At 49.2% G+C, this 14536-nt stretch overlaps 1 protein-coding gene across 1 annotated transcript in view; it reads left to right on the plus strand.

Moving 5' to 3' along the window:
• Positions 1-12745, plus strand: part of SNAP29 (synaptosome associated protein 29) — a 212599-nt gene extending 199854 nt beyond the window's left edge. The window contains exons 4-6 of the mRNA XM_050746293.1: positions 5152-5237; positions 7541-7639; positions 12449-12745. Of these exons, the coding sequence (XP_050602250.1) occupies positions 5152-5237; positions 7541-7639; positions 12449-12606 (343 nt within the window). The 3' untranslated portion in view covers positions 12607-12745. The remainder of the gene's footprint in view (positions 1-5151; positions 5238-7540; positions 7640-12448) is intronic.
• The last annotated feature ends 1791 nt before the right edge of the window (positions 12746-14536 follow it).

Consider the following 14536-nt stretch of genomic DNA (forward strand, 5'->3'; position numbering starts at 1 on the left):
CACCTCGCCCGGCTAGTTTTTTGTATTTTTAGTAGAGACAGGGTTTCACCATATTAGCCAGGATGGTCTCGATCTCCTGACCTCGTGATCCGCCCGTCTCGGCCTCCCAAAGTGCTGGGATTACAGGCTTTTTTTTCTTTTGAGACAGGGTCTCTGTCACCCAGGCTGGAGTGCAGTGGTGCAATCTGCTCACTGTCTCCTCCACCTCCCAGGCTCCAGCAACCCTCCCACCTCTGCCTCCCAAGTAGCTGGGACTACAGGCGTGGGCCACCAAGTACGGCTAATTTTCGTGTTTTTTGTAGAAACAAGGTCTCACTATGTCTCCCAGGTTGATCTCGACCTCCTGGGCTCAACTGATTCTCCCACCTCAGCTTCCCAAAGTGCTTGCATTGCAGGCATGAGCCACCGTGCCTGGCCCGCTTAAAAGCTTTTTTTTTTTTTTTGAGACACAGTCTCATTCTGTCACCCAGGAGTGCAGTGGCACCATCTCAGCTTACTGCAAGCTCCGCCTCCCGGGTTCACGTTATTCTCCTGCCTCAGCCTCCTGAGTAGCTGGGGCTACAGGTGCCCGCCACCATGCCTGGCTAAATTTTTTTTGTATTTTTAGTAGAGACCGGGTTTCACCATGTTAGCCAGGAGGGTCTCAATCTCCTAACCTCGTGATTTGCCTGCCTCGGCCTCAGAAACTTTTAAAATGAGTTTCTCCTAATCAAACTTCTATTCAGCCATGCATTTCCTGCGTACATCATTATCACGCAAACCCTTCGGCCTTCTCTGAAATTTCATCTCTTGGGAAGCCCTGTTTGTCCTTGCTGACAGCTTTCCAAGCTGCTTGTTCTCATTTCCACTTACAGCTCATGTGTTCCTGTCCCAGATGCACCCCTAATTTGAAATTCTCTAACTTACTGAAGACTTGGTTTCTGACCAGGAATCACCCTCTCTTAAACCTACTTATCACTTCTCTCACTCTCCCTATAAATTGGCTTTCTTGGCCTGGCACGGTGGCTAACACCTATAATCCCGGCATTTTGGGAGGTTGAGGTGGGTGGATCACAAATCAGGCAATTGAGACCAGCCTGGCCAACATGGTGAAACCCTGTCTCTACTAAAAATACAAAAATCAGGCCTGGTGCAGTGACTCACACCTGTAATCCCAGCACTTTGGGAGGCCAAGGAGGGTGGCTCCCCTGAGGTTGGGAGTTCGAGACCAGCCTGACCAACATGGAGAAACCCTGTCTCTACTAAAAATACAAAATGAGCCAAGCAAGGTGGCGCATGCCTGTAATATCAGCTACTTGGGAGGCTGAGGCAGGAGAATTGCTTGAACTTGGGAGACAGAGGTTGCAGTGAGCCGAGATTGCACCATTGTACTCCAGCCTGGGCAACAAGAGCGAAACTCCATCTAAAAAACAAAATTAGCCGGGCGTAGTGGCACTCACCTATAATCCCAGCTACTCAGGAGGCTGAGGCAGGAGAATTGCTTAAACCCAGGAGGTGGAGGTTGTGGTGAGCTGAGATCGTACCACTGCACTCCAGCCTGGGAGACAGAGTAAGACTCCATCTCAAAAAAGAAAAAAAAAGAAATTGGTTTTTTTGTGGGGGAGTCATTTTTCACAAAGAAACCATGTTTTCCTCATTTATGTATTACCAGTAGGTATGTGATGGCACTTGGAAAGAATAAAGCCAGCGTTGAGATGTGCAGGCTGAGAGGTGGCCAGGCAGACTCAGAAGCCAAGCATCTCCTCCTACTCCCAGCCTGGCAATGCACAGCCCACAGTGGTGCTTAGAGGAACCAGTTCTGTGTTCTAGACTTTCAGTCACAGCTTCCATGGGGTGAAATCCTGGAGTGCTAAACCCTTCCATTCATGAGGCTCTGCTGCATTCTACCCATAACTGGAGCCCTGGACCTGCAAAATCCTTAGTTTGCAGGAGTCTGGATTTGCTCTTGCAAGTTGGGAGTCATTAAAGACTTTAACTGAAGAAGTGCTTGCCAGTATTGCTTTAGAAGGATGCCCAGCACCCATGGAGAGTAAGGATTGGAAGGGAGGGGATTGAATTGAGAGGCATTGCCATAATCCTTGTTAAAGGTAAAGAAAGGCAAGGCAGGCCGGGCGTGGTGGCTCAAACCTGTAATCCCAGCACTTTGGGAGACCGAGGTGGGCAGATCACGAGGTCAGGAAATCGAGACCATCCTGGCTAATACCGTGAAACCCCATCTCTACTAAAGATACAAAAAATTGGCCGGGCGCGGTGGCTCAAGCCTGTAATCCCAGCACTTTGGGAGGCCGAGACGGGCGGATCACGAGGTCAGGAGATCGAGACCATCCTGGGTAACACAGTGAAACCCCGTCTCTACTAAAAATACAAAAACTTAGCCGGGCGAGGTGGCAGGCGCCTGTAGTCCCAGCTACTCGGGAGGCTGAGGCAGGAGAATGGCGTGAACCCGGGAGGCGGAGCTTGCAGTGAGCTGAGATCCGGCCACTGCACTCCAGCCTGGGTGACAGAGCGAGACTCCGTCAAAAAAAAAAAAAAAAAAAAAAAGATACAAAAAATTAGCCGGGCGTGGTGGCGGGCGCCTGTAGTCCCAGCTACTTGGGAGGCTGAGGCAGGAGAATGGCATGAACCCGGGAGGTGGAGCTTGCAGTGAGCCAAGATTGCACCACTGCACTCTAGCCTGGGTGACAGAGCAAGACTCCATCTCAAAAAAAAAAAAAAAAAGGCAGGCAAGACAGAAGGAGAGACTGGGTTTCTGGGCTACCTAGGGTTTGGGAGATCAAGAGGGCATTTGTTTTGCCTGGATTGCTGGGAGTAGCACTGTGTAGGAGGAGGGCAAAAATTGCGAGTAACCCTGGTTCCCAGATTGGCTGGCAAAGTAGTCAGGCTGCTGTTGAGATAGAGAAGAGCAGGCTGTTGAGGAGGCACAGCTCCCAGCTGGAAGCACCTGCCACACCTTAGGGGGCTCAGCAGAATGTCGGGGATCAGCAGGGCATCAGGCCTAGTCTAAATGACTTTGAGTTGCAAGAGCTGTCCCCGTCTACAGCCAGAGTCAGCAAACTAGGCCACGGAGCAAAATCAAAGATACAGGGACTTATGTGATGAGAAAAAAACGTATTTTCACTACTTTTTAGTGACAAAATTTAAAATATAAAAACAGTGGCCGGGCACAGTGGCTCACGCCTGTAATCCCAGCACTTTGGGAGGCTTAGGCGGGCGAATCACGAGGTCAGGAGATCGAGACCATCCTGGCTAACACAGTGAAACCCCGTCTCCCCTAAAAATACAAACTATTAGCCGGGCATGGTGGCGGGCGCCTGTAGTCCCGGCTACTTGGGAGGCTGAGGCAGGAGAATGGTGTGAACCTGGGAGGCGGAGCTTGCAGTGAGCCAAGATGGCACCACTGCACTCCAGCCTGGGCTATAGAGCGAGACTCTGTCTCAAAACAGAAAAAAAAAGGTAATAGGCTGGATACAGTGGCTCATGCCTCATGCCTGTAATCCTGGCACTTTTGGAAGCTGAGGCCGGAGAATCGCTTGAGCAGGCATCTGTAATCCCAGCTACTCAGGAGGCTGAGGCAGAAGAATAGCTTGAACCCGGGAGGTGGAGGTTGCAGTGAGTCGAGATCACACCACTGCACTCCAGCCTGGGCAACAGAGCAAGACTGTCTCAAAAAAAAAAAAAAAAAAAATTAAAATATTGGCCAGGCACAGTGGCTTATGCCTGTAACCCCAGAACTTAGGGAGGCTGAGGCAGGCGGATCACCTGAGGTTCGTGACCAGCCTGGCCAACATGGTGAAACCTTATCTCTACTAAAAATACAAAAAATAGCCAGGCGTGGTGGTGGGGGCCTGTAATCCCAGCTACTCGGGACCCTGAGGCAGGAGAATCACTTGAACCCAGGAGACGGAGGCTGCAGTGAGCTGAGACTGTGCCTTTGCACTCCAGCCTAGGTGACAGAGCGAGACTCTGTCTCAAAAAATTAAAAAAAAAAAAAAAAAAAAAAAAAAAAAAAGCAGGGTGGTGAGTGCCTGTGTTCTCAGCTACCCGGGAAGCTGAGGTGGGAGAGTCAGGAGCCTAGGAGTTAGAGACTTCAGTGTTTGCGCCATTGTACTCCAGACTTGGTGAGAGAGGGAGACCCTATCTCCAACAACAACAACAAAAACAGTAATAGTTGAATACAGTATTTTGGTAATGTAAGTGCACTAATGAGAACAATGAAACTCTTGAGGTTCTAAGTTTGTCATCTGAGGTGCAGATGGTCATCTCTAAGGCCATTCTTTGCTCATGAAATTTTGTTATGTGTATTTTACCACAATAAAAATAACTTGGGGCCGGGCGCAGTGGCTCAGGCCTGTAATCCCAACACTTTGGGAGGCCGAGGTGGGTGGGTCACTTGAGATCAGGAGTTCAAGACCAGCCTGGCCAACATGGTGAAATCCCGTCTCTACTGAAAATACAGAAATTAGCTGGGCATGGTGGCGCGTGCCTATAACTGTAATATCCCAGCTACTCAGGAGACTAAGGCAGGAGAATCACTTGAACCCGAGAGGCAGAGGTTGCAGTGAGCCGAGATCACGCCACTGCGCTCCAGCCTGGGTGACAAAGCAAGACTCCATCTCAAAAAAAAAAAGAACGAGGAAACAATACAAAAACAGGAGGTTAGCCAGATGTGGTGGCAGGTCATTGTTTGCTAACTGTGGTCTAAAGTACCCATTTGGTTGTTCCATGTGCTTTCCATCTGCCTGGTCCTAGGAATCCTGGTTTCCCTGAGAGAGGGCCACCTAACTCGATGCTACACTGCTTTTTTTTTTTTTCTTGGTAAAGACAAGGTCTCATTATGTTGCCCAGATCTCACACTCGTGGGCTCAGGCAATTCTCCCACCTCAGTTTCTCAAAATGCTGGGATTACAGGCATGAGTCACCACACCTGGCTTAGCTGCCACACTTCTGAGGCAGGGGTCTTTGTAGGCTTATTGCTTGGCCAGCTGTGCTCCTAGGAGAAGCTGTTGAAATCCCTACTTTGGTCAGAAGGAGTTTGGTACAGAAGAAGCATTTGATTTTTGGCATACAGGCATTATGTGAAAATACTGATAACATTGTCATAGGGATTTTTCCTTTTTAATACTGTCCTTTTTTGTAAACTTTTATCCAAAGATTGAAAGAAGCCATAAGTACAAGTAAAGAACAGGAAGCAAAGTACCAGGCCAGCCACCCAAACCTTAGAAAGCTGGATGATACAGGTAAGTGGATACCTGTGTGCACAGCCCTATTTGAATTCTAGCAGGGAGACCTCTGGGTTTGGCATTGGTCCTTAGGGGGCAGTAGCAACCTCTCGGGGGAAGTGGGCAGGGGCCCCAGCTGCCAGCATCACCCATGCTAGCCAAAGGGCCTTAGGGACCCGGCATGCTCTTGGGGAACTAGGGGTGTGCCTTATGGTAGGGCTCCTCCCTCCTCCCTGCCTCCATGGAGAGGAGAATAAGGAAGTGAAGGCCTGCGCTCCATTGAAAATGAGCCTGCCTAGCCTGGTGCAATAACACACGCCTGTAATCCCAGCACTTTGGGAGGCCAAGCCAGGTGAATCACCTGAGGTCAGGAGTTTGCGACCAGCCTGACTAACATGGTGAAACCCCGTCTCTGCTAAACACAAAAAAATTAGCCAAGTGTGGTAGCATATGCCTCTAATCCAAGCTACCTGGGAGGCTGAGACAGGAGAATGACTTGCACCTGGGAGACAGAGGTTGCAGTGAGCTGAGATCATGCCACTGCACTATAGCCTGGGCAACAAGAGTGAAACTCTGTCTCAAAAAAGACAATAAGCCTGCCCATCATCGGTTCCTGCCTATGTCACTCTCAGTTGTTCCAGCAGTAAAAAGGCAACTACAGAAAAACCCCTTGGTAAATAGCTGTCCACGTCCTAATCCCCAGACCCCGTGAGTCTGTTAGGTTATATGGCAAAGGCGGAATTACAGTTGCAGATGGAGTTACAATTGCTAATCAGCAAGATGGGGAGATTATCCTGGGTTGTCCAGTTGGGTCCAGTGTCATCACAAAGGTCCCTTTTAAGTGGAAAGAGAAGCAGAAGAGAGAGTGGCAGAGTCAGAGATCTGAAGATGTTGCTGGCCTTGAAGATGGAGAAAGGGACTCACCTGCCAAGGCACACAAGTGAACTCTAAAAACTGCAAAAGGTGAGGAATTAGATTCTTCCCAAGAGCTCCAGAAGGAGTGCAACCCTGAGGACACCCCGACTCAGCCCAGTGAGACCCACGTTGGACTTCTGACCTCCAGAACCGTAAGACAAGTTTGTGGTCATTTGTCACAGCATCAATGAGGGGCTAATACAGCCTCCAGCCCAAGCAGGAGGAGCAGCAGCCACATGGACAAGGTGTGCAAGACAGTGAGTGTTGGTCAAATCATTCCACTTCTATCAAGTGATAGGCCCAGAAATATCCCTTATCTGGAAAGGAATTTAGGGCTCCTGGGGCCTCCTCCATTGGCCCCCCAACAGCCAGGGTACATTGAAATTGGTGCTAGAAACCAAAGGCTTAAAACTGTGCTGCCTTCAAGAAAACGATACACCATGGAAGCTCTGGAACCCACCATGGTTGTGGTCGATGCAGCTGGGGAGATCAGATGGAGGAAGAGCGGGGAGCAGGAGAGACTGACACCATCAGCACAGTTCAGTCTGGAAAGGCAAGTGGAGGAAGTGAGTGTAAATTGAAAGGCAAGGGTGGGGAAAATCGGCCTCATCACACCCTGGAGAAGTGGCACAAGACACTGCACCCAAGACACAATTTTAAGGAATTAAGGAGTTTCCATTTGTGTCGTATATATTAAAAGACTGAAAAAAAAAATCGGCACAGTTTGCAGTATGGTTTCAGTTGGTTCGTGCTGGAGGAAATATGCTAAGTCTAGAAAGTGATGTTTCCCTAAAGGAGATAAACTGGGATGACAGGGCTTTTCTGTGTGCATTTAGAAACTGAAGTTCATTCAAGCCAAGAAAGATAACTTTAAAAAAGAAGAAACTAGGGTTCAAGGAAGATTTCTTACGGCAAATGTGCATTATTTAACATTTCTTTTTTTTTTTTTGCTTATTTGTTTCAAGTGAAAATATAGCGTAGAGATAAATTTCGGAAAGAAACAAAATTACCCATAATTCCATTTATGTAACGTAACAATGTGTATTTTTAGACTTTGTCCACAGACTGTGTAGTTTTGCATTATTGCAGTTCCACTGTGTATTGTCACTTGTGTGACTCGTGTCTTTCCTGAGCTTGTGCACCAGGGTCTGAGTAGGTGACCCTTAGTTTGAGGGTCTTTCATCTCCCAAGGACTGAGGGAAAGTGGGAACCATCCCCTACCCTGTGGAAGCATCTCTCCTGGCCCATGAGCCTGCACTGTGCTCCTCCCTCATCCCTCTGGATAGCCTCAGAACCAACCTTTCATTCCTTCCACCCATTTTCCAGATGAAATTGTTTTGGGTGTGTGAAGCAGCATTTGAACAATGTCAATTAACCACTCTCCTGGTGTTTCCTTCTAAACTTAGACCCTGTCCCCAGAGGGGCTGGTTCTGCTGTGAGTACCGATGCTTACCCAAAGAACCCACACCTTCGAGCCTATCACCAGAAGATCGACAGCAACCTAGGTAAGACTGAGCGCCACACCAGCTTCTGTAAGCCACTGTTCCTTCAGGCAGCTCACGCCAAGCATAGCCCCTACGTGAGGACCCTCCAGCTTCAGCTCCCTCCCCACACATCGCATCCCACACTAAGCTGGGTCCATCTTGCCACCTCACTGTCTCTGGAATCTCTCCACTTCTCACCATTTCCTATTTCCAGCCCAACCGAGCCCTCCCCACCTCTCACTTTCATGAACAGCACCAGGGACCCAGGAGTCCCTGAGAGGCGATAAAGTGGAGCCTGGACATGACCGCTTACTCCATCCTTCCCTTCCCACCTGGCCACTCAGAGCCCTGTTTTCCTCGTGAAACGGGCTGCCTCTGAGAACAGTGGGAAGGTTACCTGAGCCAGAAAGTGCCTGGGATGGAATTAGCGCTCGTGTTGCAATTGGCATTTTGGCCACACAGCCTCCAGCATGATGTTTCAAAACAGAAGGGTGTGCAGGGGGCCAGGCGCAGTGGATCACGCCTGTAATCCCAGCACTGTGGGAGGCCAAGGCAGGTGGATCACCTGAGGTCAGGAGTTCAAGACCAGCCTGACCAACATGGTGAAACCCTGTCTCTACTAAAAATACAAAAATTAGCCGAGCGTGGTGGCTGGCGCCTGTAGTCCCAGCTACTCGGGAGGCTGAGGCAGGAGAATCACTTGAACTTGAGAGGCATAGGTTGCAGTGAGCCAAGATAGCACCATTGCAGTCCAACCTGGGCAACAAGAGTGAAACTCCATCTAAAAAAAAAAGAAGAAATGAGGGGTATATTCTTCCAGAACTCTCTCATGGAACCCCACACACTCACAGTGCAGTCCAGGCTCTCTTTGCCTGCCCTGGTCCCTTCTGCTCTCATCACCTGCAGGCTCGTGTGGGATTTCTGATGTGAGTTCTTTCTGCCTCGTGGCCCCTATCTGCCTGGATGAGCTCCCCCAACTCTCTGCAGGCTGACTCCTTCTCTTTCTGTCAGTCTTGCATTAGTGTGGTCTCCTCTCCCTGTCTCTTGGGACCCTTGTGTTTCCAGGGGGCTGCCCTGGCCGTTTGTGATTGTGTATCTGCTGGTTTGCCTGCTGTATTCCCAATCAGAATGTAGATTCCAGGACAGCATGGGAGAGTTTCCATTTTGTCACTACTTTGTTCCTGGGGCCCAGCAGGCAAGCACTTAGTAGTTTGGTTTTGTTTTGTTTTGTTTTGTTATGTTTTGTTTTGAGACGGAGTTCACTTTTGTCGCCCAGGCTGCCGTGCAGTGGCGCAATCTCCGTTCACCGCAACCTCAGCCTCCTGAGTTCAAGTGATTCTCCTGCCTCAGCCTCCCGAGTAGCTGGGATTACGGGCATGCACCACCATGCCCGGCTAATTTTGTGTTTTTAGTAGAGATGAGGTTTCTCCTTGTTGGTCAGGCTGGTCTCAAACTCCCGCCTGCCTCGGCCTCCCAAAGTGCTGGGATTACAGGCCTGAGCCACCGTGCCCAGCCAGTGATTATTTTTTTAATGGAAAAGTCAGTTACTTGAAGTTCAAGTAGGTGTTGGCCTGTGGGCAGTTCTGTAAGTTTATTCTAAGTAGTGTCTCAGATTTGCTGCCTCCTCTTACCACTACTCCATGAACAGAAATCTCCCCCGTGGTGACCTGGGTCACCCTCTCAGTCTCCCAGCCCCTGTTAGGAGCTGGCAAAGTGGAGAGGACAAATAATAAAATCCTCCCCTGCTGTAAAGGTATCTAGTGGGAGGCAAAACTGAAACCCATGAAGATGCACATGGAGTGTCTATGCACACGTTTGCTCCTGCTTGCTTTCTGGGAAGCCCTAGACAGCTGCCACCTCCTTCTATGCCCGAACTCTGTCCTCCAGAGCCAAAGACCTCTAAGGCAGAAGGTGTGTCTGCCCAGATCTAACCACTCCAGAGAAACCCAGAGAGGCGTGAAAGCCCTTTGTCCTTCACCAGGAGAAAGGGAGTGGTTAGGGCTAATGGTATGGTTGGTGCCTGCTGGCAGGAAGTGGGAGAAGCGACTCTGAGGAAAGATACTGAATTCAGAGAGGCAGGAAGAAGCGCTGAGTACTGCCCACCAGTAGGGGTGCTGAGGGTGCACAGCTGGCACTGTGGACTTGCAGCTGGGCAGGTCCCGGCAGGACGCAGTCTAGAGTAGGAGGTGGGCCCTGGCAGAAGGGCGGGTGGCTGGTTCAGAGCTCAGCCGTCCGGCCCTGCTCACACAGTTCAGGCCAGGCCACTCTGGTGGGGCAGGGGATGTTGCCTTTGTTCACACTCTTCCCATCTTAACACATGCTCCCTGCTATTTCAGGAACTCAGGCAAGCTCTCTGGACTCCAGTGCCCTGGCCTGGTGGCTTTACATTATCACATATTTTATCTCAGCCTCTCTGTTTGCTTATCCTTTGCTGTCCTGGCTGCCAGTGAGCTTCCTTCTGAGGCCTGAGGCAACCACAGATTCTACTGTCCATGGAGCACGAGGCCCACGAGTTTCAGTAAGCTTAAGAAGCAAAGAGCTGAATACTATCTTTTTTTAAAATTTTTAAATTATACTGTTTTTCTCTTTCTTTTCTTTTCTTTTTTGTTTAGAGATGGAGTCTCACTTTGTTGCCCAGGCTGGTCTCGCAACTCCTGGGCTCAAGTGATCCTCCCACCTTGGCCTCCCAGAGTGCTGGGATTACAAGCATGAGCCACTGTGCCTGACCTGAAGACAATCTTTTTATTTATTTATTTATTTTTTATTTATTTTAATTTCTTTCTGAGAGTTTTACTCTGTCACCCAGGTTGGAGTGCAGTGGCGCGATCTCAGCTTACTGCAGCCTCTGCCTCCTGGGTTCAAGCGATTCTCATGCCTCAGCCTCCCAAGTAGCTGGGATTACAGGTGCGTGCTACCACGCCTGGCTAATTTTTGTATTTTTAGTAGAAACGGGGTTTCACCATGTTAGCTAGGATGGTCTCGATCTCCTGATCTCAAGTGATCCACCCACCTTGGCCTCCCAAAGTGCTGGGATTACCGGCATAAGCCACCACACTCAGCCTGTTTTTTTTTTTTTTTTTTTTTTTTTTTTGAGACGGAGTCTCGCTGTGTGGTCCAGGCTGGAGTGCAGTGGCCCGATCTCGGCTCACTGCAAGCTCCACCTCCCGGGTTCACGCCATTCTCCCGCCTCAGCCTCCGAGAAGCTGGGACTACAGGCGCCCGCCACCACGCCCGGCTAGTTTTTTTTTGTATTTTTAGTAGAGACGGGGTTTCACCATGTTAGCCAGGATGGTCTCGATCTCCTGATCTCAAGTGATCCACCCACCTTGGCCTCCCAAAGTGCTGGGATTACCGGCATAAGCCACCACACTCAGCCTGGCCTTTTTTTTTTTTTTTTTTTTTTTTTTTTTGAGACGGAGTCTCGCTGTGTGGTCCAGGCTGGAGTGCAGTGGCCCGATCTCGGCTCACTGCAAGCTCCACCTCCCGGGTTCACGCCATTCTCCCGCCTCAGCCTCCGAGAAGCTGGGACTACAGGCGCCCGCCACCACGCCCGGCTAGTTTTTTTTTGTATTTTTAGTAGAGACGGGGTTTCACCATGTTAGCCAGGATGGTCTCGATCTCCTGACCTCGTGATCCACCCGCCTCGGCCTCCCAAAGTGCTGGGATTACAGGCTTGAGCCACCGCGCCCGGCCCAGCCTGTCTTTTTATTTTATTTTTTGAGACGGAGTCTTGCTCTGTTGCCCAGGTTAGAGTGCAGTGCATTGATCTCAGCTTACTGCAACCTCCTCCTCTCAGGTTCAAGTGATTCTGCCTCAGCCTCCCAAGTAGCAGGGAATACAAGCATGCACCACCACATCCAGCTAATTTTTGTATTTTTTAATAGAGACAGGGTTTCACCATGTTGGCCAGGCTGGCCTCAAACTCCCGACCTCACACGATCCACCTGCCTCGGCCTCTCAAAGTGCTGGGATTACAGTACACTTTGTAATCCCACACTTTGTGAGTACAGGATCACTCACAAAGGTGTGAGCCACTGTGCCCGGCCAAGAGTACCTTTTTAAAAAAACTGATTTTGGCCAGGTGCAGTGGCTCATGCCTGTAATCCTAGCACTTTGGGAGGCCAAGGTGGACAGATCACAAGGTAAGGAGTTCGAGACCAGCCTGGCCAATATGGTGAAACCCCATCTCTACTAAAAATACAAAAGAAATTAGCCGGGTGTGGTGGCACACGCCTGTAGTTCCAGCTACTTGGGAGGCTGAAGCAGAAGAATCGCTTAACCCGGGAGGCGGAGGTTGCAGTGAGCCAAGATCACGGCACTACACTCTAGCCTGGGCAATAGAGCAAGACTCTGTCTCAGAAAAAAAAAAAAAATGATTTTGCTTAGATTTGTGGTACCAGTGCTAAGCATTTGTGTATCCTGATCCTTTTTCTCTTAGTGTTTTGTATTTAATCTTGCAAGTAAGAAGGCTTACACAGCACTACCTCTTCTCCCTCCCCTCTGGCTCTTTCCTGGCTGCTGTTCTTAGTAAAAAGGCAGAAAGCAGCCCTGGGCATATCTCCCTACCCCCGGCGTGCACAAAGACACACACACACACACACACGCGCACAACGACACACACACACATCGTCACAAACCTGGGAAAGAGGCTTTACTCTTCACCATGACAGAATCAGTTAAGTCAAGACTCATCTCTGCAGTGGGTGCAACCCCACCAGGCAACACAGATCCCTCAGTCTGTCTCTCCCCCTTAGCCACACCATCAGGAAGCATCTGCAGGTGCCGCGACTGTGTTTGCTCATGCCTACATGTCATTTCCTCCTCCCACAGATGAGCTCTCCATGGGACTGGGCCGTCTGAAGGACATAGCCCTGGGGATGCAGACGGAAATTGAGGAGCAAGATGACATTCTTGACCGGCTGACAACCAAAGTGGACAAGTTAGATGTCAACATAAAAAGCACAGAAAGAAAAGTTCGACAACTCTGAAGACAGATGGATTTTCTACTCTATTGTGATGAAAAGATTTGAAAGAGCTTTTTTTGAACTTCCAAGAAATTTCATTTACTATTTTAGTATGTAAATTAATGTGTGTTTGCAAATGATATAATAGAGTAGGTCTTAAGACGTTTTTGCCATTATAAGGAAGTGTTTGTCCTCCATTTCCCTAGGGTTAACACCTCACCTAGTTCTTCCAGCAAAATGCTTATTAGAGTTTTTGTCTGAGCACAGTAGCCTGGCCCTGCATATCTTGGGCATTTGCTTACCATGCTGGAATAAGAAGAGTTGCATTTCTCACTTTAGTGAGCATGTGGAAAGATGTGGACAGAATTTCAGTCTTGCAGCCACGAGCCTCTATTTCTCATTCCCAAGCCTTCCTGTGAGTCAGAGCGTTAAGGGGGTGTGTGAGCCAGTCGTTTGGTGGAGGAGGGTCCTTGCCACATCTTTGTTTAGGAGTCATTCACACACACACACACATTCACACACACACACCTCCTCACACACTGAACACATTATCTGCGATTCATCCTCTGGGAAAGGATCAGTGTTAGAATGGGAAATGGAGTGTGCCATGTTGCTCTTTTGTTTTCTGATATCCCCGCTTCCCTCCAGTCCCCCATCCTTGGCATGCATTTTAGTAGGTGGGCTTCACACCAGCACTGCTCACTGTGATTCCTGGAAATATGCAGGGAATTGGGTGAGCCCCTCTTCCCCACATGCTCTCATCTGGAACTCTCCATCTGTGACTGGGAACAGGTCTTACACTGGCTCGAGGCTGCCAGGCTGACTGACAGAGTGCCCAATAGAGTTTGTGGGAATGGAGTATTACACAGATGTGGCTGCGCAATGGTCTTCCTCCACCCCTCTGGGAATCACCATTAGGCAGGCCTCAGGAGGGCAAAATGTTTGTTTGGAACCTGGGGTCTCCTGACCTGACTAGCATTCCCCCCGACTCTTCTGCACTTTTTGCAAGGTAACGAATCATCACTTATTTCTCTGCCACCCAGTTTTAGGACTGGAATTCTACAAGTGATGCTGACTTTGTATAGAAAAATTTAGCTAAGGGGGGAAAAATGCCCAGATACTATTTTAACTGGCTCGGCTAGTTTTCTCCTTTCATTTTACAAAAGAAATCATTTAGAAGTGTCAGTTAAAACTGATTTATGGCCGGGCGCGGTGGCTCAAGCCTGTAATCCCAGCACTTTGGGAGGCCGAGACAGGTGGATCACGAGGTCAGGAGATCGAGACCATCCTGGCTAACACGGTGAAACCCCGTCTCTACTAAAAAATACAAAAAAATAGCCGGGCAAGATGGCGGGCGCCTGTAGTCCCAGCTACTTGGGAGGCTGAGACAGGAGAATGGCGTGGACCCGGGAGGTGGAGCTTGCAGTGAGCTGAGATCCGGCCACTGCACTCCAGCCTGGGCGACAGAGCGAGACTGTCTCAAAAAAAAAAAAAAAAAAAAAAAAAAAAAACTGATTTATTTATGCTGGTATATCCAACAAAATAGTTGGAGCCACAAGGCCCTTGCCTTTTTAAAAAACAAAATATTTTGAAGATGGTGAAAGTGATTGATTTTAATAATGAGATAGGTCACTTAAAATAACAGTGCCTTTGACCTTAAAACATGGCACTGGCCCATGTGACCTTTGCCATTTCCCAATACTTCCCTTTACAGTCTGCAGCCTATAAACAGTGGTGTCTCAAAGCAAAGCAAACCTCTGTAAGTGCTGCCACAGTGCATTAGTTTTTATGTAGCACTCTGTTTATAAAAATTCCCATCCCATAATGCATGACCTTCCTAAAAATATCCACAGCCTCCATAGGCAAGCAGAGCTTTCTGTGCTACACACTGGTTAGATTCCAGCCACCTCAGGGATTCTGATCCATGTCATTAATGACCATCCCAGGGTGTGAG

This window comes from Macaca thibetana, chromosome 10, assembly GCF_024542745.1.
Source record: "Macaca thibetana thibetana isolate TM-01 chromosome 10, ASM2454274v1, whole genome shotgun sequence".
NCBI classification, from domain to species: Eukaryota; Metazoa; Chordata; class Mammalia; order Primates; family Cercopithecidae; genus Macaca; species Macaca thibetana.